This window comes from Mycetomoellerius zeteki, unplaced genomic scaffold (genome assembly GCF_001594055.1).
Source record: "Mycetomoellerius zeteki isolate Tzet28-1 unplaced genomic scaffold, Tzet1.0 scaffold158, whole genome shotgun sequence".
Lineage (NCBI taxonomy): Eukaryota > Metazoa > Arthropoda > Insecta > Hymenoptera > Formicidae > Mycetomoellerius > Mycetomoellerius zeteki.
Genome location: NW_017256532.1, coordinates 610,512 through 633,709, shown reverse-complemented (window position 1 = coordinate 633,709; position 23,198 = coordinate 610,512). Strand labels below are relative to the sequence as shown.

Below are 23,198 nucleotides of genomic sequence, written 5' to 3'. Positions count from 1 at the left end.
GGTAAATATAGGTAATGTAAAATAGGACTGTTAATACGGAATAGGAATTTATTTTTAAAGAAAACATCGCATTCTGGTGACAAGCAATAAAAATTGTTATAATTGTTGCCAAACGTGTCACAACAAACAATTATATATGTTTAATTGTATTTCGATCAGTTTATATAAATAAACAAGATTGCAATTTATTGATTATATTATTTATTACTGTTTATTACTGTTTATTGAAATTTAACTCGTATTCCATAGAATTTTCCATTTTTTAGGCTTTTTTATTTTTATACTTTTTACTTTGTCCTTAATATTGAAGTAAACTTAAATTTTGAAGACTTCCTATAATTAGAGGTTTGTTCGCATGCTCCAATATATGCACTTATCATAGCTCCTACTCATTCCAACGCGCTCGTCGGAGTGAGTAGGAACTATGATAGGTGTTTGTTAGAGCATGTTGGAGCATGAGACGCGAACAAACCTTAGATGTTAGCTAATGTTTCTTAAGAGTTCTGCTAAACGTAGATAAACTAAAAGTAGATAATTTAATGTACATTTTAAGGGGATTCTAAAATCGTTTGTGTTACCGACTAAATCATAATTTTTGTATAACAAATACTTTTTTCCTCTTTTACAGATTTGAAAATCTTTTTCCAGTATTAAGAGGATCCTAAAGCCGTCTGTATTACCGACTAAATCGTAATTTTTGTATAATAATTACTTTTTTCCTCTTTTATAGATTTGAAAATCCTTTTCCATGATTAAAGTATACGTGTCTGTGAGACATGTATTAATGCGTATACTTTAATGCCGTTTATGTCGAGAACGACAAAAATTTCGAAATTGAAACTTAAGAAAAATTTTTTGTCGTTCTCGGCATAAACTCTATCTCACAGACACATATTAATGCATATACTTTAATCCTGGAAAAAGATTTTTGAATCTGTAAAAGAGGAAAAAGTAATTGTCATACAAAAATTATGATTCATTTTAATATACATTTATATCGAAGTAATGTTAATTTATAAACAGATACTCCATACTATATCTGTTTTTACCCTACTTACCTCTTCTAGTTGATAATCTTGTAGTTGACATAGTTAATTTCCAAAATTTTTTAAGCCGCTAATTTGTCAGTAACACAAATTCTTCAGTTTCAGCTTTCTCGCGAATAATTGCGGCTAATTACAACATAATTGCACTTACAAATGTTCAGACGCGTGACATATTGTTAAGAATGCGAAAAGCATTGCAACAATCGCGACCGACATTCAAGAAAAGATATTACACGTTGTGATGTTGCTATTTCTACATAGTTTGTAACAAAAAATTATTTCCCTGTTTTCCATTAAAATATGTGCTAATATTTATCTATTAATATTAACTATTATCTATTAATATTAATAGTAACTGTAACATTCCTTACAACCAAGTTTTTCTTTTCTCTAGCTTTCATTAATTACAATTTTCTAGTCTTTAAATTAGTTTAAAGTTGAAAATTTCGGAAATTAACTGTGTCAACTATAAAGTTGTTAATTTCGCGGGAAAAAATTTTATGTATCTGGAAACACGGTAGTGTCTCGGCGCACTGCCGGCACCATGCCGTGCCTCCTTTACGCGGACCGGCGAGTTGCGATCGAGGTAATTATATACGCAAAAAAATATTTTGCTGCTCCAGCTAGAATTATCGCTTTTTTGTATCTGGTAGAAAATTATGTATCATACATACGTAGAATTTATAACACAATATTCTAATAATTTATGCAAAAAAGTTTAGATCTCATAATCAAATATGAATCACTGCTAAATATGAATCATAGTTCCTGTCATTTAATTGAACGTTACAGAGAGACTTTCTTATAATAAATTTGACAAATAGTTCAGATATAAATTTTGTCTTTGTATCTGTATTGGTTAGATACAAAATATATCTAATATCGCAGTGAGTGCTAATTATTTACCCATTTTAGCTAATTTTTCGCATCTAGATAATTTTCGCTATAACTGCAAGATCATTCCTTCAGTACATAAAACAATATTTGTCCCGAATTATATACAAGATAATTCGAAATTCCCGCATTAAAAGTACAGAACATGACACTTTATGTTAAAAGAAACAACTTCTTCCTTTTGCAAAATTGCATCTGATATATAATTATATATGAAATTTTTTCTCATTATATATATATTTATATATAAATCAATAGTTCTTTAATTATATATAAACTGATCAAAAATTTTATATATAATCATATATAGATAATATACAATATTATATATAATTGTATGTAACAATATATAAAACTTATAAAAAATAATATATAAAACCCTTAAGGGGATCTCTCTCTCTTCTAAAGCCGTCTGTATTACTGATTAAATCGTAATTTTTGTATAACAAACTTTTTTCTCTTTAAGAGATTTGAAAATTCATTTCCAGGATTAAAGTATGCACATTACGTGTTTGTGAAGTGGAATTAACGTATTAACACGTATTAACGTGTATACTTTAATCCTGGAAATAGATTTTCGAATCTCTGAAAGAGAAAAAAAGTATTTGTATACAAAAATTACGATTTAGTCGGTAATACAGACAGCTTTAGGATCCCCTTAAAGCGCTAATCATAAAAAATACCTTTTAATCAAGATTTGTTACAAATGTGAGGCTTTTCCTATTTACAATTTCGTTTACTTTTGTTTGCTAGAATTTCAATGTTAGTGAACTATTAATATACAACTTGCGCCAAATGTAAATACCTTACTCCATTGACTTCTGGCATTCTTGTTATTTGAAAAATTGCAAAAATAGTAGGGACTTAATTAAATAATAAATCTTGAAAAAATCACAATTTATACATATAGAATAATATTTCAACAAATTTGAAATATTTTAGCTTTTTTCATCATCGTGTTATGTTATATTAATTGCTTATATTTTGACAATCTATGTAATAACTATATTTATTTCTCAATTATATTTTTATTCTTACCTTTTAATTATAATTATCATTTATTTATTTATTTTATCATATTGTTATTATATTAATCATCATTCTTATCAATTTCAGAAATGTAAAATCAACATTACGATCATAAAATTAATACTGAGCATCAGACAACGATTGCAATGTATGTCGTACTTAACAATTTAATGTACCGTTGCTGACACGTAATATTTCATATTCCATTAATGCTTACACTTCTCAATTAAGTTGACAGTTATAATTAATTTTTGCCGGAGAGAAAGCAAGATCGTGTACTGTTACTCCTAAACAGAATTACCTCTAACACTTTTAAAGTGAAAGTAGTATTATAAGCAAAGTTGGGACAGTTTTTTTATAAGTTACTTATAAATTACTTTTCAGGTTACTTTATATGTGTTTGTTACAGAAATTGAATACAAAAAGTGTAATACAAAATTGCAGTGACTAATAAAAAATAACATAAGCAAAAATATTGTAATCTTGTTTTAAAAATTTTAGTTTTGATTTGATTGAATTTATATTTTGATGCAAGACTTTTAGTCTTGAATTGAATGCAGGGAATACGTATATTAACAAAAATTTAATCAAGACTAAAATCTTTGAAGCAAGATTGCACTATTCAAATTAACAAATTTTTAAATTAATTATTATTTAATAATTCAAAGGCAATTAGTCTCGTAACGTTGTTTCTAACATAAATTGACTCTGAATAATATAAGAAACAATGTCAAATCTGCTCATACGTTATACCGGTTTTAGAACATTTATATCATAATTCCATTATACATACTAAAAATTGACAATTTTTGTAATAAGTGACAGTGCAAATAGGTGAAAATTGCTTGAAAGAAAGGAATTATATTTTGTTATAATAAAAAGCATTGCTTTAAATACAGTTTGAAATCTGCACGTCATTGTTTCCGATATTATACATATCGTGACTTTCAAAACACTTCTTATTCATGTGACTAAGAAGTTGTGATTGTAAAGGAAATGATCGTGAAAAAAATAATTATTATTATATCAAATATAATGTGTGTGTGTGTGTGTGTGTGATGATTTACGTGTAACACATATTAGTAGAATATGAATAAATATCCCACACAGTACAAAGCTCCGATTAAGTTTCCAAGGAGTTCATTTTACTGAGCTCTCAGGGAGCATATGAAATTTGACTTGCTCCCTGAGAGCTCAGCAAAATGAACTCCCTGGAAACTTAATCGGAGCTTTGTACTGTGTGGGATATTTATTCATATTCTACTAATATGTGTTACACGTAAATCATCACACACACACACACACACACATTATATTTGATATAATAATAATTATTTTTTTCACGATCATTTCCTTTACAATCACAACTTCTTAGTCACATGAATAAGAAGTGTTTTGAAAGTCACGATATGTATAATATCGGAAACAATGACGTGCAGATTTCAAACTGTATTTAAAGCAATGCTTTTTATTATAACAAAATATAATTCCTTTCTTTCAAGCAATTTTCACCTATTTGCACTGTCACTTATTACAAAAATTGTCAATTTTTAGTATGTATAATGGAATTATGATATAAATGTTCTAAAACCGGTATAACGTATGAGCAGATTTGACACTGTTTCTTATATTATTCAGAGTCAATTTATGTTAGAAACAACGTTACGAGACTAATTGCCTTTGAATTATTAAATAATAATTAATTTTAAAAAATTTATTAGACTAATTGAAAAATCTAAAATGAAATACTTTAATTGTATTTCATATTAATATAATTTTCATGAGAAATATAGTAAGATAACACATACTAAAATTATGTTAAAGTTTTGGCAACTTACAATCTCTGTTGAAATATCTAAGGGCGAGGAAAAGAGAAAAAAAAGAAAAATTTTGATTTCTGTTAAAAAAATAATTTAGGAGTTTATAAGATCTAACAGCATATTATTTTTAAATAAAAATGATTACTATATCTTTACTTACTATATTTTTATTTATTATATATTATACTAAAGATATTTATTATACCTTTAATTTTTATTTTTACTGTAATTAAAATATTTACAATTTTAACTATTAAAGAGACTATTAAAAACGTTGAGAAAAATTTGCTCTTAATACTATTAATAACAAAATAATTTTATTTATTTTTTATTAAATAAAAATCAATTTTCGATTTGGAATGAAACAAGAACACAACTGCATTTTATATTTTTATTTAAAATTTCTGCCATATTTTCTGACATATCAAATAAAAATTTCTTACGTGATGATATTCAACCAATCATTATGAAATCAATTGAATATGAACTACGCTTTATTATCGCATGCTCTGACGAATGCAAGAATTTGAGGTTACTACTTCAGAATTATAGACTTTAGAAACATAGTAAATAATACTTAATAAATCAAGTTTTTGATAGGTGCGGCGTATACCGGAGTTACCCTACATACTATTTTAAAAATGAATATAATATGAATATAATTTATATAATCCTCTCTATAATCTATAATAAAACACTCTCTCTCACTCTCTCTTTCTCTCTAGTAAATAATAAAAGAAGATTAAGAAATATAATTGAAAGAAGAGAGAGAGGAGAGAGAGAGAGAGAGGAGGAAATTAAAAAACTAATTATATATACAGAACTTTTTAAATTCACGGAAATATACTTCTACTTGCAAATTTTTAAATTAGTATGTGATATTGCTGTTAAGGTAAACATCTAAGTGACCGTACATATACCTATATCCGAACATTTACACAAAATTTATTATTATTAATCTCAAATGCTTTTTTTATTACTGCATTATAATCTAATTGCATTTAAAGATTACAATTAAATTATAATATTACATTTTAAAAAGCGTATTTCAGACTAATGTCAACTTAAATAAATAAAGTTTTGAGTAAGTGTCCGGACATAGATACATGTCCAGTTACTGGGACCGGACTGTACCTATGTCCGGACAGCTACGCAAAACTTTATTTAAATTAATATTAATCTTAAATGCTTTTTATCCCAAAGATCAATTTGAATTAGTTGTCTTTTGCATTAATATCTATTTATATTAATATTTCCTGTCAGCATACTAATTTTCTAATTGTGATCGGACACTGGGACAGACGTCCTGCTGTCCGACCACTGGTACATTGACGCGTTTTATTACTTATTTAAATATTTTAACTAATAATTGTTGTAAGTTCAAGTAATTTTTCCTTGCCTAAGGGAGTCTCGAGTTTTCAAAAGAATACATATATTTGAATCAAAAACCTTTCTAATATTATAAATTGTAATTAGGATAAAGTTGCCGAAATTGCACCGGCTCTTAAATCGCACTACCTCGCTTAAAAATTCAATTATTGTATTTATATACTTTCTTACGCGTTATTTAAGATCTACACGATACTGTAATGCTACTCTATTATACTCGTGACATGAAGTGCAACAAGAGCGTTGTTATTTACATAAATAAAAAAATCGTGATAGCGTTGCTATTTTTCAACGTATATTAGCAGAATTACAGAAAATATAAGTTAAATAGCCTAAGTCTTGACCATTCGTCGTGATTAGAATATTATTAAAATTAAATTAATAGGATTAAAGTTTGTTTTACATTTTTTTTTAAATAAAATAAATAAAAGTTCAAAAAATGCTCTAGTTTCTTAAATCGCACGTTACCTAATATTTTTCCATTTCTTACATTTTTATTCTATTCATTATTATGTAAAAATGTATATTGTAAATCTACGAAGTGTTTATTTTGTTTCACGTAGAAACTCCTTAAATTATTTCTTGAAATTATCATGTATTTCAGAAATTACGAAAAATATAGTCTTAAATTTTTAACAGCATAATAAGATACAATTTTTTCCTTTTCTTATGTAATTTTTAAATTTTTTACATTATCATAATGTTTTAAATGAGGAATATTGGTGTGATGCGATTTAGGCAACGAATTTCCTAGTTGCCTAAATCGCACCATACTGAAAAAATCCTGATTTTAAACGTTATAATAGCGCAAAAAAATTATGAAAAAATTACATAAGAAAGGGAAAAGAGTACAGTTTATTATGCTGTAAAAAACTTAAGAACATTCTTCATAATTTCTGAGTTATGAGCCTTTAAGTAAAAAGTGTGGTGCGATTCCGGCAACCTTACCCTATTTATGATAACCTACGCTTAAACGTCCAGCTACTGGGACATTTATCTTACTGCTGTTTAATTACTTGTACTTTTTATAGATACGATGCTACAAATAAAACATTCAAGATTTTATATGTGGTTGTCACACTTATAATTAGAATTGGGAAAGTTATTTTACAAATTACACAGAAAAAACTATTTCATTTTTTAACACTAAATACATTTTATAAATGTTGTATAAATTTTGTATTATTTCGTAAAAATACGTTGCACTATAAAAATATATACTACAAATACATACAAATGTATGTATCAAAGATCATATGTAACCTTTATCTCAAATGTTTCATCTCTTTTCACAACATAAAAAGAGATTTGATAATGAATTTGCAAATATAGCTCTTGCATAATAAAGACATATTGCAAGTAAAACAAAATCTGTTTCGAAATAAAATTTAAAACATAAATTTCAACAGAATGCCTATCTTAATTACATCATGCGAGCATGAATTTCTTGATAAAACTTTGAAACAGAATTTGGAACTTATCTTAATCTAATATTTCATGTCAGATCATATTATACATGGTATTAATATCGTTGCGCTTCTCAGAAAGGTGTCTGTAAAATTTATGCAAGTGTAATAATTAAATATTCTCTCTGTAATAAATTACGTGTAGTTTGTAAGAATCGCTTGTAGATCGTTCTTGATACAAGTAAACCAAATCCATCTTCACTCATACTTGTAAAATATCATTATTTTATATTAATCATAATTTTCATTGCATTACAAAAATATTGGCAGAATAATGCTAAGGTTGGAAGAACGTCGCGTTATTTAGCGAGCATGACATTTGATTATCTACATCTATGTCACAAGAATTTATATATATATATAATATCCATTCTCTAATAAACTATTCTTGAAAGAACTTTGAAAAATCATTCTTCTACTCTCACAATTACAATCCTATAGTCAAAAGGGCTCCGCGAGTCTTTTAATTGGACTTATCATGCTTCATCTTGTTGGAAATTGCGTTACCGTTAACAATAACAGAGCCATTAATAGCGCCATTAGTCTTTGATACCCGTCCCACGTTTGATTTCAAATAATTATTCATGTAAAATGATCCAAACATGTAAGTGAACAAGCCAGCATTGATCATGAGCAAAAGCGACAGTGGCTTTGGGAAATTACAGCTAGTAAATTGCATTTGGAAATTATGGAAAAATACTATGATAAACTGTACAATCTGCATGATGGTCAGGTATTTTTTCCACCAAAGATACTTCTGCATATGCGGCCCGAACGCGGCCAACATGTAGTAGGTGTACATAAAGACGTGGACGAAGGCGTTGATGACGCCAAGGAGAGTCGGGTGACCACCGGCAAAAAACTTCACACCGATCCAGGCACAAACTGGCATCAGCGAATGATGGTAAAGATGCAGGAACGTGATCTGTCGATCTTTTTTGCGCAAAACAAAGAACACCGTGTCCAGTAGCTCAATCAATTTGCACATAAAGTACAGGTAAACGCCATTAGCCATCTACAAGAGCATAATTACATAAAGATCAAACGGATATTATTAATGATATGAACTAATGATACATTGTAATTATCAAGTCAAGCAACATTTTCTTCTTGCAGAACGGAATGCTCTTTCACTTAAAGCGGACTTGAAATCTACACTGAATTCGAGCACCGGTTTAAAGTTGTCGCAATAACGGGTGCGATGGTAGGAACCCGTCGCGTCACAAAAATACGAATGTCTCCAAAAGTCTTATTATTATAATTTAATTATACAGCATAAAACATCGCCAAGTAGCAAATATATTGCGTAGCATTAGATCTATGTTGTAATATTATTGTGATATTGGAGCAGCAATAAAAACATCCGTTTTGAGAAAACTTGACATGTAACATATCATAGTATATTAATGCAATGTCATTACGTACATGCAGCAATATTACATATTAGGTGTCTAAAAATAATTTTAGTGTATAAATATGAAAGGAAAGGGAGATGTCCTTTGCACTATAATTTATAAGATTGCAATATTACTGCAATACCTCTAAACTATTTCATACTGTATATAAATTATTATTATTATTATTATTATTTCCGTGCTCTATGAATTATTATTATTATTATTATTATAGAGTTATTATATTAATAACGTGTTTCAGACTTACCCTCACTGAACTCGGTTTAAATGAATAATCGACTGGTTGACAAATAAAATTATACTCGTACAACCAACCAGCCATCAAACCTTCGTAAACAAGATAAAGGCTTGCAAGAACTTGGATAAAATTATAAATTATTAGAGTATTTCTCAAATCGTATGGCTTCTTGTCCTTCATATATCTCGGTCCGGCGGAAACGCAAAAGTATATATACGTTGTTATGATCGTTAGAACTGGACCAGGACTAGGTACCAGAAACCATTCTTGTGTTCTTGGATCTATAAAAACATAAGAGTTTTAACGCATAATGTAACTATGTAACATAACTAAATTTAATTCAATATAACGTTATCATATAATATTATTTTTCACAAATGTAATTTTGTTATAAAATCACCATATTTGTTGTCGATCACATCTCTATACCACTCCACAATGTACGACATCTCGTAGTCTGTCTTTGTAAATCTGCAAAAATACACATTATAAATTAGTTTTTAAATATCAATGTTTGATTCCTCAAAAATACATTTTATATTTCTGTGGAAATTTTAAATATATTTCTTTTCTACAACCTATGTTATACAACCTATGTTATACCTGTATACTGATTATTGTACATTTTAAAACGTAATCCTAAACGGAAACTGAAATAATAATAGTAGAAACTAAATTGATACATAATTTAATAATAATAAGTTTAAATCACTGCAAAAAATTTATTGCGGTATTCTTTGCAGTGTTTTAAGATAAACATTACCAAATATCAATTTAATTTGTAATATTACTGTTTCAGCTACCATAGAATTGCGTTTCAAAAACGATAATAATATGATCAAAGCGTAAATACATTTTTAGAAGAAGTTCAAGATACAGAAGAATTTATTTTGATAACATTCTAATAACAATTTACAAATACTAATAAAATGTAAAAGTCTAATTTGATAAAGCATATAATGTATATTTAATAATAATAATAATAACAATAATAATGATAAAAAATATTTATATGATCCTTTTTTATGGAGAGCTAAAATAAATGTATAATAAAAAAAGAAAAACTGGTGAAAAAACATTTAGTATCTTACATAAGAATTTAATCATTTTATTAATTTAAATTTATGAATCATACATAAATTTAAAATTATGAGTTCAAAGAAGCTTGTAAGAAGAAAAGACTAGATTACTCTATGAATGGTTGCAACATTGGTACTGCAAGCTGTTGCAGTTATTCAGCAAACTCGCGTTTAAAAAACAAATGACTATGAAAGTGCTATGCATTGTTATGCTCGTCTCTCCTCGACTGTCCTTGGTAGTCCTAATGACAATATAAATTACGCGAGGGGCGGTAAAAGGATGGAAACTTGTTTGCGCCTTTTCCTAAATTGCAACGGGCGATTGCAACGGCCATAAGATACGTATATGTGTATGCAATTTTAATTAGCATTCAACGAGCAGTTTACGTAAGATATAATTTATTTTAAATCTTTAGAATTTTATAAATAGACCAAAAGGTCTTTTCTTTTAACACTAATTACATTTAATAATATTTTTTATAATTACTTATATTGCTCTGATCGTAATTATATATTTTAATTCTTTTTTAGAATGTGATTAATTATATTATTTCTTAGAAATAACGTTTAAACTTTTAAAATTTGCTGATAAAGACGTTTAAGGGGATCCTAAAGCCGTCTGTATTACCGACTAAATCGTAATTTTTGTATAACAAATACTTTTTTCCTTTTTCACAGATTCAAAAATCCTTTTCCAGGATTAAAGTATACACATGAGTAAGTTATTTATTAAATTATAATGTGCTCTTCTTTTAAATTTGTTAAAAAATCTTGTTAAGTTATTGTTTTTAAAAAATTATTATATTTTACAGATGTGTTTAGTTCATATTTTTACATCAATCTAACACAGAAATTATATAAAATGAATATAGTGTAAACAATAATAAGATTGGAAGACCGCTTATGTTAAATACATTACTTTAAACTAAGAAGCGCCAATAACGGTCTGAACATTATAAGATGTTGAACTATTTTAAATTCATTTTTAAATGAATTAATTTCAGAAATTATAATTGCTTGCCGATATGGTTGTCGGACTTTCAACGCAATCAAATCTGAAATATTAATAATCCCCCCAAAATTCCCAACTTAAAAACTGTAATAAACTTATTGCGAAAAATTTTTTTCGGGGGTTTCTTTCGGGGATTATTAATATTTCAGATTTGATTGCGTTGAAAGTCCGACAACCATATCGGCACGCAATTATAATTTCTGAAATTAATTCATTTAAAAATGAATTTAAAATAGTTCAACATCTTAATGTTCAGACCATTATTGGCGCTTTTTAGTTTAAAGTAATGAATATAGTGTATCAATAATTGTCATAATGTATTTTGATTTTATCCAAATGAAAATATTGCATCTAAATCCGTAATATTGAGTGAGTATAAATTAAAAAAATTGTTACCTGTGTAAACCGATATATTAATCCAGGAATATAATTTATTTTATATATATATTCTCAATAGAGATAGATTGAATGATGATAAACACACTGTCCTGACACACAAAGATTGAGAGAGAGGTAGTCTTTGTGGAACAATATATGTTTTGTACGAAATAGGGAGCTGTGGGAGAGGGAAATAGTACAATATTAAGTGGGAGAACTTCTCTCTAAAATGGGGATACACATATATATTAATGATTACTTTATCTGTGTCATTCTGCTTATTAATACTGAATTTCTGCTTTTTATGTAAATCATATCAGAAATTATTTTTTTATAATATGATGGTTCTATATCAAAATTGAAACTCTATCCTAATCAAATTCGTAATTTTTTCCCAATGACCGGACATAACTGATAACGACCCCTTGCAATTTTTTTCAATCTATATCTAATATATTCTTTGATTTTGGTTTGTAAAGCCGGCAACACATGAGGCGTTATGCTTCTAGCAGCCGTGCTGCAAGTTACGCTGTTAAAAACATGGTGTACTGCGTGCTACCGTGCGTGCTAGCATGCTAGTTTTCAATGATAGATCCGGTGCTATTTTTCTTACGAGATTTGTTGCTAGATAGGTAAAGAATTTAGGTTAGAATATACATAGAAAGTAGCATTCAAGGAGAAGACAATATTTAACGTATGTTTTACGTAATAATATTAATAAACATATAAAAAAGTAAGAATAAGAATTTGTAGGAAAAATGGAAGCTATTAGAAGGCAAAGGTTAGCTGCGGTTGCTCTCATGTTAATAGCAACTAGAGAATGAGAACAAAATAAAAAAATAAAAAAAGAAGAATTTGAGCGAGAAAGTGATTAATGCGTAGAAACATATAGTTCAAATTACCTTAACAATTAATCCTGCACAAAGAATTAAGATCTGTATAATATATATTAATATATATATATATTATACAGAAAATAGATCATTAAAAAAATATATATATTGTGTTTATGATCTATTTTCTCTTATGTTTCAATATAATTCTTATATTATATTGTATATTACATCTTACATGTGTACGTTTGTATATTGTTCATCAAGCATCAAGTTAACTCGCAAGTGAGTTAACACGTGTGAAGCCATGACTAGCAACACTTCCATCACAGCTGTACGCAACGTAGATCACAAAGCAGCACGCAACGGATCTATCAGCTAAATCAGCAAGAAAACAAGCATCGTGTGCCATAGGCTTAATTGCCTTTTTGTTTAGCCTACATATATATAGCCTCGCAATTAAGACAGTTGATTTTATACATCACTTTAATAGGTGCCGTTTTTTCAAGCTTGTCTTTGCCTATTTTTATAAGTCTATTAAGTAAGAGTATAGGTTTATAAGTAATATTAAATCTAATTTTTTTAAACATAGTTTTAAATTTCTTTGAGATGTCCTTAATGTATGGTATTGTGAAAAATTTTGAGGGAGAGATTATTATTTTGATTCATATTAGAAACTGTGTTATTACTTTTTTTTTTCATTGGTTTAGTTGTTGATGACTGAAAATCAAGTGATGTGAATCAACTCATGGACTACATTACAAATAAGAGGAATTACTGTAGCACAAACACATTCTTCATCGACACAAACACATAGGTAGAAAGTTATATTATGTATCTGTAAGTCATCAATTTTGTAATCATTGCGATCATCATACTGCAATGAAAATGGACTAATTAAATCTAAAAAATTTATCACACACCATATGTAAGAAAATTTAAATATAATTTCCGTTAAAAAGACCTTGCGTAGGCTTGTATGCTCCTTGTTTATTTAGTTCATTGAATTTTATTTCATATAGAAGCCTTAACTTTCTGTTTTTGAAATCAATAATGCCTTTCCCTATTGCTATTCTCCTTGCACAGGCCAAACTAATTAGATTCCTTAATGATCGGTCGATCTGCATGTTATGATTCTTGTGATCATAGAATTATGATCCATTATTAGTATTAATCTGGAACATCCAGTTTTTCGCAAAAACCACATATTTACCTCAGTAAAGTAAAAAAGATTGGCCTAAGATGCTAAAACTAATCTTTTCAGTGGTTCAAAATCAATCTAACGACATCAATCAATCTCTTGGGAGATTCACAGAAATTTTCTTTTGTAATGATTTGCAATAATAAAAAGGTTTTTGCCATTTTTATTATCGTCTGATTGATTTTGAATCGTTGAAAAGATTAGTTTTAGTATCTTAGGCCAATCTTTTTTATTTTACTGACGCAAAAATGTGGTTTTTGCGAAAGGTTCCGGATTAATACTAATAATGGGTCGTAATTTTATGACCACACGTTATAAATACGTAAAAATTGAATAGTTAAAGAAACCGTCTCCAATCATTTCATCGTTAGTTCAATATCATGTAGTTCAATACAAGTAATACGATAATGACACTTGTGCTACAGCAAGCGTGTCGCAAGAATCGACTAGTCATAATGTTGTCTTATGAAATCGTTATTAGTAGTAAATCGTCGTTTAACAACGGGCTTTAAAAGTAACGATCAAGATCTTTGAAGGACGACGATAACTGTGGCCAAAATTTCTGTGGTTAACCGCTGTTCACGAGAAAAAAAAAGGCAATTTCTCTTCGCAGAATACCATATTTCATATTGCCGCTTACATGCGTCATTGCTATTATACCTATGAAGCGTCCTCGACTTGATTTGGTTTAAAATCCATTTCAATATTAAACAGAAATTGATATATCTATTATTGAATGTCATTAAAAATGAACAAGAAATAGAATTAAATTAGAGAGATCAAATTTTGGCATCGCTTGCATTCCTCCATTAATAAAAACTGCATTGAGGAAACACCCCACTCATGATGTATTTTGTAATTATAGAGCGATTCAGGTCTTAGACAGATAACCTTGAAACAAAAAATTAAGTATAAACCGGTTGGGATGATTCGTGGGGCGTTTCACAAGTGTATGAGTATGAATAATAATATAAGAATTTATCCACGTACGAGATTGATATCCTTATCAATAAGAAACTTGTATTGATGTAATAAAAATTTATAAAACTCCTCACACACACACACACGCGCGCGCGCGCGCGCGCATTTCTGAAAATAAAAAAATATCGCGACCTCGCTAAAGGTGGATGTACTTGTATAATTCTATGAGGACAAGTTGCCCTTTTGAGACTAAGAAAGATCGGGATAACTTCTCGCGAGTACATATTCCACCTTGGGACCAGTCTAACAAAACGATAACCGCAAAAATTAAGTTAAACGTTTTCAGTTGTAAAATGTGTTAATTTAATATAATGTGATATTTAAAGATTTTTTGTGAAATTGATAATCAATGTTTCTTAGTGTCAAAATGACAATTTATGAGTAAGCGCGAACAAGTTTTTTTTTAAACATATTCTCTTGTGGGAATGCATGATTATTACGATCTCAAATTATCGTTCAAATAAGTAATACTGCTGACATGAGTTAATTGGACATGAGTGTATTTCAGTTTAGATCACTATCTAAACGTCAATTTCGGGTGTACCAACTGAGTGACAGTGTTGTTTACATAATTAGGTCCTATGGTTTGTTTCTCTTTAGCCGTCTCATATCCTGTTCTGTATCTAGTAAACGTATAGCTTCAACATTGATATGTTGGCGCAGCCTTCCTTCATGTGATCTTGCAAACTCCCCTATCACCTCCTCAATTGTTTGGAGATTTAAGTCTGCGTGTAAGTCTTTATTACTTTGGTACCATCTGGAATCGCACATCATCCGTATAATTTTATTTTGGACATGGCTGAATTATCAGACGGTTCGAGTCTCTTGTGCATCCCCACAATTGGGTTCCATATGATCATATAGGTTTGATGATCATTAGATATATCATTCAAGTGAACAAGTAACATAAAACACGCGTATTAATTATAAATTGTTCAACTTTAAGTTAAAATTGTTAAACATTTTTAAATTGTTAATATATTTAATAACAAAATAAATATTATTATGTGTTACATATAAAAGCTAAAAGTTTAGACTGTGTTTTAAGACTGACAAATAATTAATCGGTGCACAGAGTTTGCTTCAATTGGAAATTGTATAAATCTATAAGAGATGTGAATAAGAAATGTGATATATTTCTTTCATAAATATTTGCACACATATTTTTATGCAGCATAAGATTAATGAATTTATATAGATAAAATTGTTAATATAAGAAAATGTGATGCATTCTCTTTTGTTTTATATCGAAATTTATACTGATATTTGGGATAATATATCATATAATTTAAAAGTTGAAATCAAAACTTGAAAATTTAATTTTTGCTAACTCTTTTTTAGATTTTGGACTATTGTGTGCGACTACTTTGGATGACTACTCTTTCGTTGCATTTACTTCATAAGCAACTGTCATCGCATATTTTAACAATTGTGTGTATCAAGGGGTTTAATAGTGTAACAAAAATAGTGTAATATTAATTGTATGTTTTTATATATATAAATAATCATTAAGCAAGTATAGTAAACGATAAAAAAATAAAATGTTAAATACTCTGCGCGCGTAAAGCGCGCTTCTGCAGTGATGTCTAGTTTGATACTGAGAAATCTATAATTGATGACAGATCACGTATTTTTATTATATGACCGCATATTCTTTTGCAAATATCATCGCAATTGTGCAAATAATTCATAATCAAAGTATAAATTACAAACAGAGTATTCATATTTTCTAGGTAGGATTTTAAAATGACTGTCTCACATTTAATTCATAGATACGCATATGCATATAAATATAATAATACATGAATAAATACAAGGATTTACTTTTCTACGTGATTCAAAGCCGCAATAATTTCAAACTGTTTGTTAAATATTTACAAAATATTTATTGGTATCAACATAACAATTACTCATTTAGTTGGATCAAAAAGCAGCTCATTAAGTCCAACAATGTATTTGAGAAATACTTAGCAACCGATTGCGAAAAGGTCACTTTTTTTGAAAGTATGAAAATAGATGAGAAATATTGCATTTTAAAATAATAGCTATTATCTGCGCAAAAAAAGTTGCTTTTTTGTGTAACCTAAAGTGTTTATTATTGATACTGTAACACATCCATATACCATTATATATTTATAATATTCATTGAGATTAAAATTAAGATAATAATTCAATGAAAATCATGCAAATTATTTAGATTTTTTCAATAGAGTGAATTAAAAAAAAGGCGATATTATTATATAAATCATCAATCTATTCAAATCATGGTTCAAAAATAGATTTCAGAAAGATTTTTTAATCAGAAAGAAAAACATTTGCGTGATATAAGAGTTTTTTTATTGTTTGCGCTGCTGTAGGCTATACTTTACACATATTAATATAATCATATGTAAAGAATTTTTTTATGATTTATCGTACATACGGTGTCTTTATAATCTTTTTATTTCCTAAATTTATTAATGTCTAACTAACGAAAGTATTGCAATTATGAGTAATGTAACAGCAAAACGAGCATATTATTCTTATACTTTAATTTTTATACGACCATTGATATTTTACATTCATTGCGTTGTAGGCTATATACTTTACATATGTATCAATATAATCATATGTAAGAAGTTTTTTATGATTTACCATACATACGGTATATATGCAACAAACAGAAAATTTACCTTAAATTTATCGGAAAACATCTTCTCTTAAATTTTTTTTAATACAGTGCGTTGCCGATTCTGTCAAGTCCGATTTTGTCAATTTTTTTCCCTCCAGCGGGCGGTAAATTCTCGGAGGGAGCTCGAGAAGTCGGAACTGGCAGCGGGGTACGTACGAACATGTGTGAACGTGCCAATGCGATGCGAGATAATTGCAATATCAAAACAGAATACATAATAAACAAACATGAAGCCGAAAAAGAATGAACAGAAAGAAACCGCGGAAGAATGTAACTATTAAAATAAAGTTGGAAGTAATTGAAAACTTTGACTGAAAACGATTATCTGGAAGAGAAGTAGCGGAGGCTTACAACAGTACAATGAAATCAACTGTTAGTAAAATTAAAAAAGGGAAGGAAAGAATTCAACAGCTTTCAACATCAGTAGTAACAAAGTGGTTTTGCAAAAATTTCTTCAAAAGAGCAATAAATAAAATTTTAGAAGAGTAAGTATTCGAAGGAAGGGATGCTAAAAACTCGTTACGGTACTGAGTGCGTTCACGTGAATGTTGCGTGCGATTGGCTGCCGATTTGATCAAATTCCAGTCTACCGACTTGACAGAATCGGCAACGCACTGTACAATGTCGAATTATCATGTCCAATATTTGATTGCAGAAAAATGATCTTATACATAGATTCTGATGGTCTAAACAAAAAAACCAAAAGGCATATTCTAAATTAAATTTTATCGCAATTCTATGTGTTGTGTAATTCTACATATATTCTTACTTAATTCATATTAGGTATGCTAAATACTTTTGCACATTAGACTTTCAAATATTTCTTTAGGTATCTGGAAACGTTAGACGATGTTGAAAGATGATTGATAACAAAAATTACATACTTTAATGATTTTTATACCAATAAATAATTATTGTAGAAAATGTTAATTAATTCATTCAGTTTACAATATATTAATTCAAACTACTTCGTTTTCTCACCACTACCATCTCAGATTGTGACGTCGAAAGCAAGAAAATACAGAATAAAAGTTCTTGCAAGATATATATATATATATTAATATAAAAATATATTTTAATAAAACAACAGTAAAAAAATTGATAGGATTGATTTATAAAATATACCTATAAAAAATTCTCTTTTTATTTCGTGAATTAGTAAATAATAATATATTTAGAAATAAAATATGTATAATAAAAAAAATGAACTAAGCTAATGTTTACAGCTGTTACAAATTGTCAAATGAATAATCTGATTTAATCTCCTCAAAACAAACAGATAGTTTATGATATATTTTATAAATTCCTATCGATTGCAAATGTTGAAAAATATGTATATTCAAATGTACTCTCTAAATTTTTTGGAGTGAAATTTTCACTCTAATCCTGGAGCCACTGACCAGTTCACTCCACGTAGAGGAAGTATTCACTTTAATAGAGTAAATTCATTCACACACTAAGACAAAAAGTGAAGATTTTCACTCTTATTTTTAAAGTGAAATTATTAATGCTCTAAACTTCACTCCAACTTAAAGTGCTGAAATCCCGCCAAATCGCGCCTAACGCCTCTCTTCTCAGGATCATGTCCTGGATAACATTTGTCAAGATCAAGGCCATTAGAGATTATTTCTCTTATTTTCATTTTTGTACTAAAAATTCATTTTTACGTAAAAATGAAAATAAGAGGTACAATCTTCAATCGCCTTGATTTTGATAAATGTCATCCAGATCGTGATCCTGAATGACATTTAACAGATTTTAGCCGTCGGTCGGACACCTTAGATAATGCAAATGCCGGCAGTACTGTAACTTTCGAACCTCATAACTCGAAATGTACTTAACAAAAAAATACTTTATTATAGCGTTTTGGAAAGCTCTTGAAATAAACTATAAGAATACGTAATAAAAAATAGAGGGTCCCGTTTAAAAAATTTTATTTAACATGGACCTGACCTTAAGGACATCTTCTCAAGGTCAAATAAGGTCACTATCTTCTTTCCCCTTTGAAACCATAAAACTTTTGTTTGAAACATTTTTTGAAAAAATTTCTCCTTTTCGAGATATTCGCGTGTATTGATTAAAATGACTTACTCTGTATATATAGCATATATATATATATATATTATATATATATAATAAAATAACTCGGGAGCGTCAAATTATTTAGTGAAATATTCTTTCTCTCTTAACTGCAGTACTTGTAATTTTCGGCCGATTTTCAGCTTGGTTACCCGCCTTTTACCTCATTAATCTACGCACAGTATAAATGCCGTTCGGCATTTAGACTACGCACGGGTTGATAAGATATAAGGGAAGGAAACTGAGCTGAAAATCAGCCAAATATTGCAAGTAAGTTCCAGCACTGTCTCATAGAGAAAAATACCGAATTCTCGTTCTAATATAGAATATTGAAATCCTCACTCAATTAGAACGAACCGTGTCACTCTTTTTAGAGTTAAAGAATAAATCCAAATGAACAGTGAGCAATTTCACTCTTTTGAAAAGTGAAATTTCGTTCCACTTCGATTGGCAGCATTTTCATGAATATTTGGAGTGACTTTTCATTCCAAAAGAGTGAGATTTTACTCCAAGAAATTTAGAGAGTAGGTAATTGTTGCAAAAACAAAATCGTGTGTTTTCTCATTCTTGTCATAATCTTAAAACTTTTGTTGAAGAAAATAGAAAAGTTTAAACAGATATTTGAGAAGTATTTTTTTGCTAAAGACATCTTTTATAATGCAATTTCCTGAGATTATGAGCAGATAATAATCAATTTAATAACTGCGGTTATGGACTATGACAGCTCTAAATGTAATTTAGTCAATTCAAATATTTATCTTCTATTAATGTTTGAATATACTTGGCATGGGAATGTTGTATATTATGTATAATACGTTTCGGTATATTTCCACGATCTATTCATCTTTGCATTCATGTGTCATAATATGCGAAACAAAATATTTATTCAGTTCTTATGGAACGAATTATGCAACACGTGTGATGCTTTAAATAAAGAACAAATAAAAAACACTTGAACGAATATATGCATACTAATTTTAGTGCAGCAGCTATATTGTTACTCTCATACGCTAATTGCATCGCGCTGAAATCGATCGGAAAAAATTGATCCTTTCTCCGTTTTCTGTAGCAGAAATTCACAGATTAAGTATCGATATCGAAGTATTAATTAGTGCACGTAAATTACTATCAATATCCATGACGTACTGTCTCGATAATTGGGACAAGCGAATGAAAGGTACGTCGAACGATTATTTAAAACGCTTGGAAAATTTAAATGAAAATAATGTCCAAAACATATTGACTGTATTAATTTAATTGACTGTATTAAGAATTTATAGGGTTTTTTCACACGGAAATATATTTCTAATAAAACATTTATTGCTAATTGAAGACTAAAAGTGCTTAAAGAGAGAATTTTTCAAAAACGTAATCTTTAAATATTTATGTGAAAAAATTGTGCATAAAAAGTTGTAAAAAAGTAATTTTATCAAACATTGTGAATGATTTAAAAAACATTATTTTCCTTTTGCTACGATTTAGATCATTTTAAAAAATTTTATTAATTTGAAATTCAGAAAAAGTTTTCTTTCGTGAAGTTCAATTTGTAGATATTTTTAATATTTGTATTTAAAAGAAAAACTTATTGATTCCCATTTGAGATATCGTAATCGTTATCAAAACCGAAGAAAATCAATGTTTTTTAATTATTTATATTAATATAAATAATGCTTTAATAAAATTACTTTTTTGTAACGTTTTTATGCATTATATTTTCAAAGAATATATAAAAGATTTTTGTGTACTTTTAGTTCTTGATAGGAAATAGATACTAAATTTTGTCAAAAATTGTTACAGCAGAAGAATTCTTATAGCTTTGAATGTTTAGTAACGCGAATTATTTACGAGAATATCTCATCTCGCTGCTTTAAAAATCTTTCTTATAGTAAGGAGTCCTTGGATTTTTAATTCATTAGTACTTCAGTTTTTTTGAAGTATAGGCTTTTGACCATCTTTCCTTATTTGTACTTCGTACGTATGTATTACCAATTTTTCGGTCGATAGGTATCTAAATAAAATAATGATGCATCATTTTCAGTCATGTTAAAGTCAGTGGCTTTCTTGGCCGCGTCCTTAAAAAGTTCCGGCTGCCCATTCACGTGTCCTTCGGTATCGAGACTTGTGAGAAAATTGTCTGATTTCGCGATCAGTAGATTCATTATATATAGGTATTCTTAATGTCACGTTAATATACCGCTCTGCTAGAACATACAACATATCCTGCAGTTGTTTTTGAAATATATCGTGGGAGCATAAAGGGGTCATTGAATACACAAATCACATTTCATTGTACAATTGTGAAATGTCTGTAGAACCGGTATACGTGCCATCGCCATATATGTGAGTTTAAATATATAGAAAACTGTAAATATAATACACACAATGGATTGGATATGTTTTGAGAACACGTAAAGTAATTATACTAATTAAATTTAATATTTTTCATAAAATTCAAATATTTTTTCCGAATAAATAAAATTTTTGCTAAGTTAAAAATTGTTTATTAATTATATGTACTCTTTTGTACATTTAATTTATACAAACTTAACACATTTTTAATGCATGTGGATGCCATGTAAATATTATAAAATTTTAATTAAAAATCAATGTAATAATAGATAAAAATATTTCACGTGGATCACTTTACATTATATGTATATGTATATAGCAATAAACAGCATAAATGTATAACAAATATAATTTAAAATTAAAGTTCGTTATGACAAACGTAGTTAATTGAAGCAAACATTATTTTAATAGTGCTTGCTTCAGTAATAAATCAAGCAATAAATTAGAAATATAAGAAGTAATATAAATTAATTATAAATTTAACATTTATACATTAGTGAAATTCATTGAGTTGCGAAAGACTTGGGAACCGTTCACTGATATGAACGGTTCTTAAGTCTTTCATTGAACCTGTGAGATTGGCATGCGAGTGAAGGTGCAGTGATTGATAGAGTCTTTGCCATATGCACTTACATTTATGAAGAAATTTAAATATCATGATATTTTCCTTTGTTCTCAACTTACCGCATAAGTGAATGAAGTTTATGTGAAATTAGCAATTTAAGAAATTAGATAAATTTAAAACACAGTATGAGAGAGAAAAAGAGAGAGTCAAACTGTACTTACGTGATTCAATTGAGCAGAACTATTTAGCGTGACATATAGACATATAATTAGTTAGATAAACACACAAATAGATGGATACGTAGATAGATAAATAAGCACGTATCGAATTATTGCAATTTGGATTCATATACAATATTAAGTACAAAAAATAATTATAATATTATGATAAACAAATGTATTAACAAATAATGAGTAAATAAAAGTGTGCGCTACATTAAATAATATTATATATAATAATTAAAATTTAAATGAGTTTAATTTCATTATTAAATAATAACATGATTATTTGACATAGTCAAAATATTCAAAGAAAGTATCATAAAATCTAAATAGAGTAGACGTCAATAGAATTATAATTCTGTCATAATAATAATAAGATATAATTACACAAATGTACATATCCAAATATCTATAAATGTTTATATTTAAATATCTATATGCAAATATCATAATATTCCTTTTTACTTAATCCGCGAGTAACTCAGGACCAAAAAATCGTAAGAACATTTTTCTAAAAACGATTTTGTAGGGA

The 23,198-nt window shown here is 28.3% G+C and overlaps 1 protein-coding gene across 4 annotated transcripts in view; it reads right to left on the bottom strand.

Moving 5' to 3' along the window:
• Positions 1-7,558: 7,558 nt before the first annotated feature.
• The window catches only part of LOC108720993 (elongation of very long chain fatty acids protein AAEL008004), a 16,522-nt gene continuing 882 nt past the window's right edge, over positions 7,559-23,198 (bottom strand). The window contains exons 1-4 of one of the 4 annotated variants that reach the window (XM_018445284.1): positions 15,350-15,450; positions 9,698-9,768; positions 9,307-9,578; positions 7,559-8,659 (exon numbers count right to left, since the gene is read on the bottom strand). In XM_018445284.1, coding sequence (XP_018300786.1) covers positions 8,108-8,659; positions 9,307-9,578; positions 9,698-9,746 — 873 coding nt within the window. In that variant the 5' untranslated portion in view covers positions 9,747-9,768; positions 15,350-15,450 and the 3' untranslated portion in view covers positions 7,559-8,107. Of the gene's footprint in view, positions 8,660-9,306; positions 9,579-9,697; positions 9,769-10,362; positions 10,368-11,784; positions 11,827-15,349; positions 15,451-23,198 lie in introns of those variants that run through there. The other 3 variants (XM_018445282.1, XM_018445285.1, XM_018445283.1) reach the window with 3 other exon arrangements.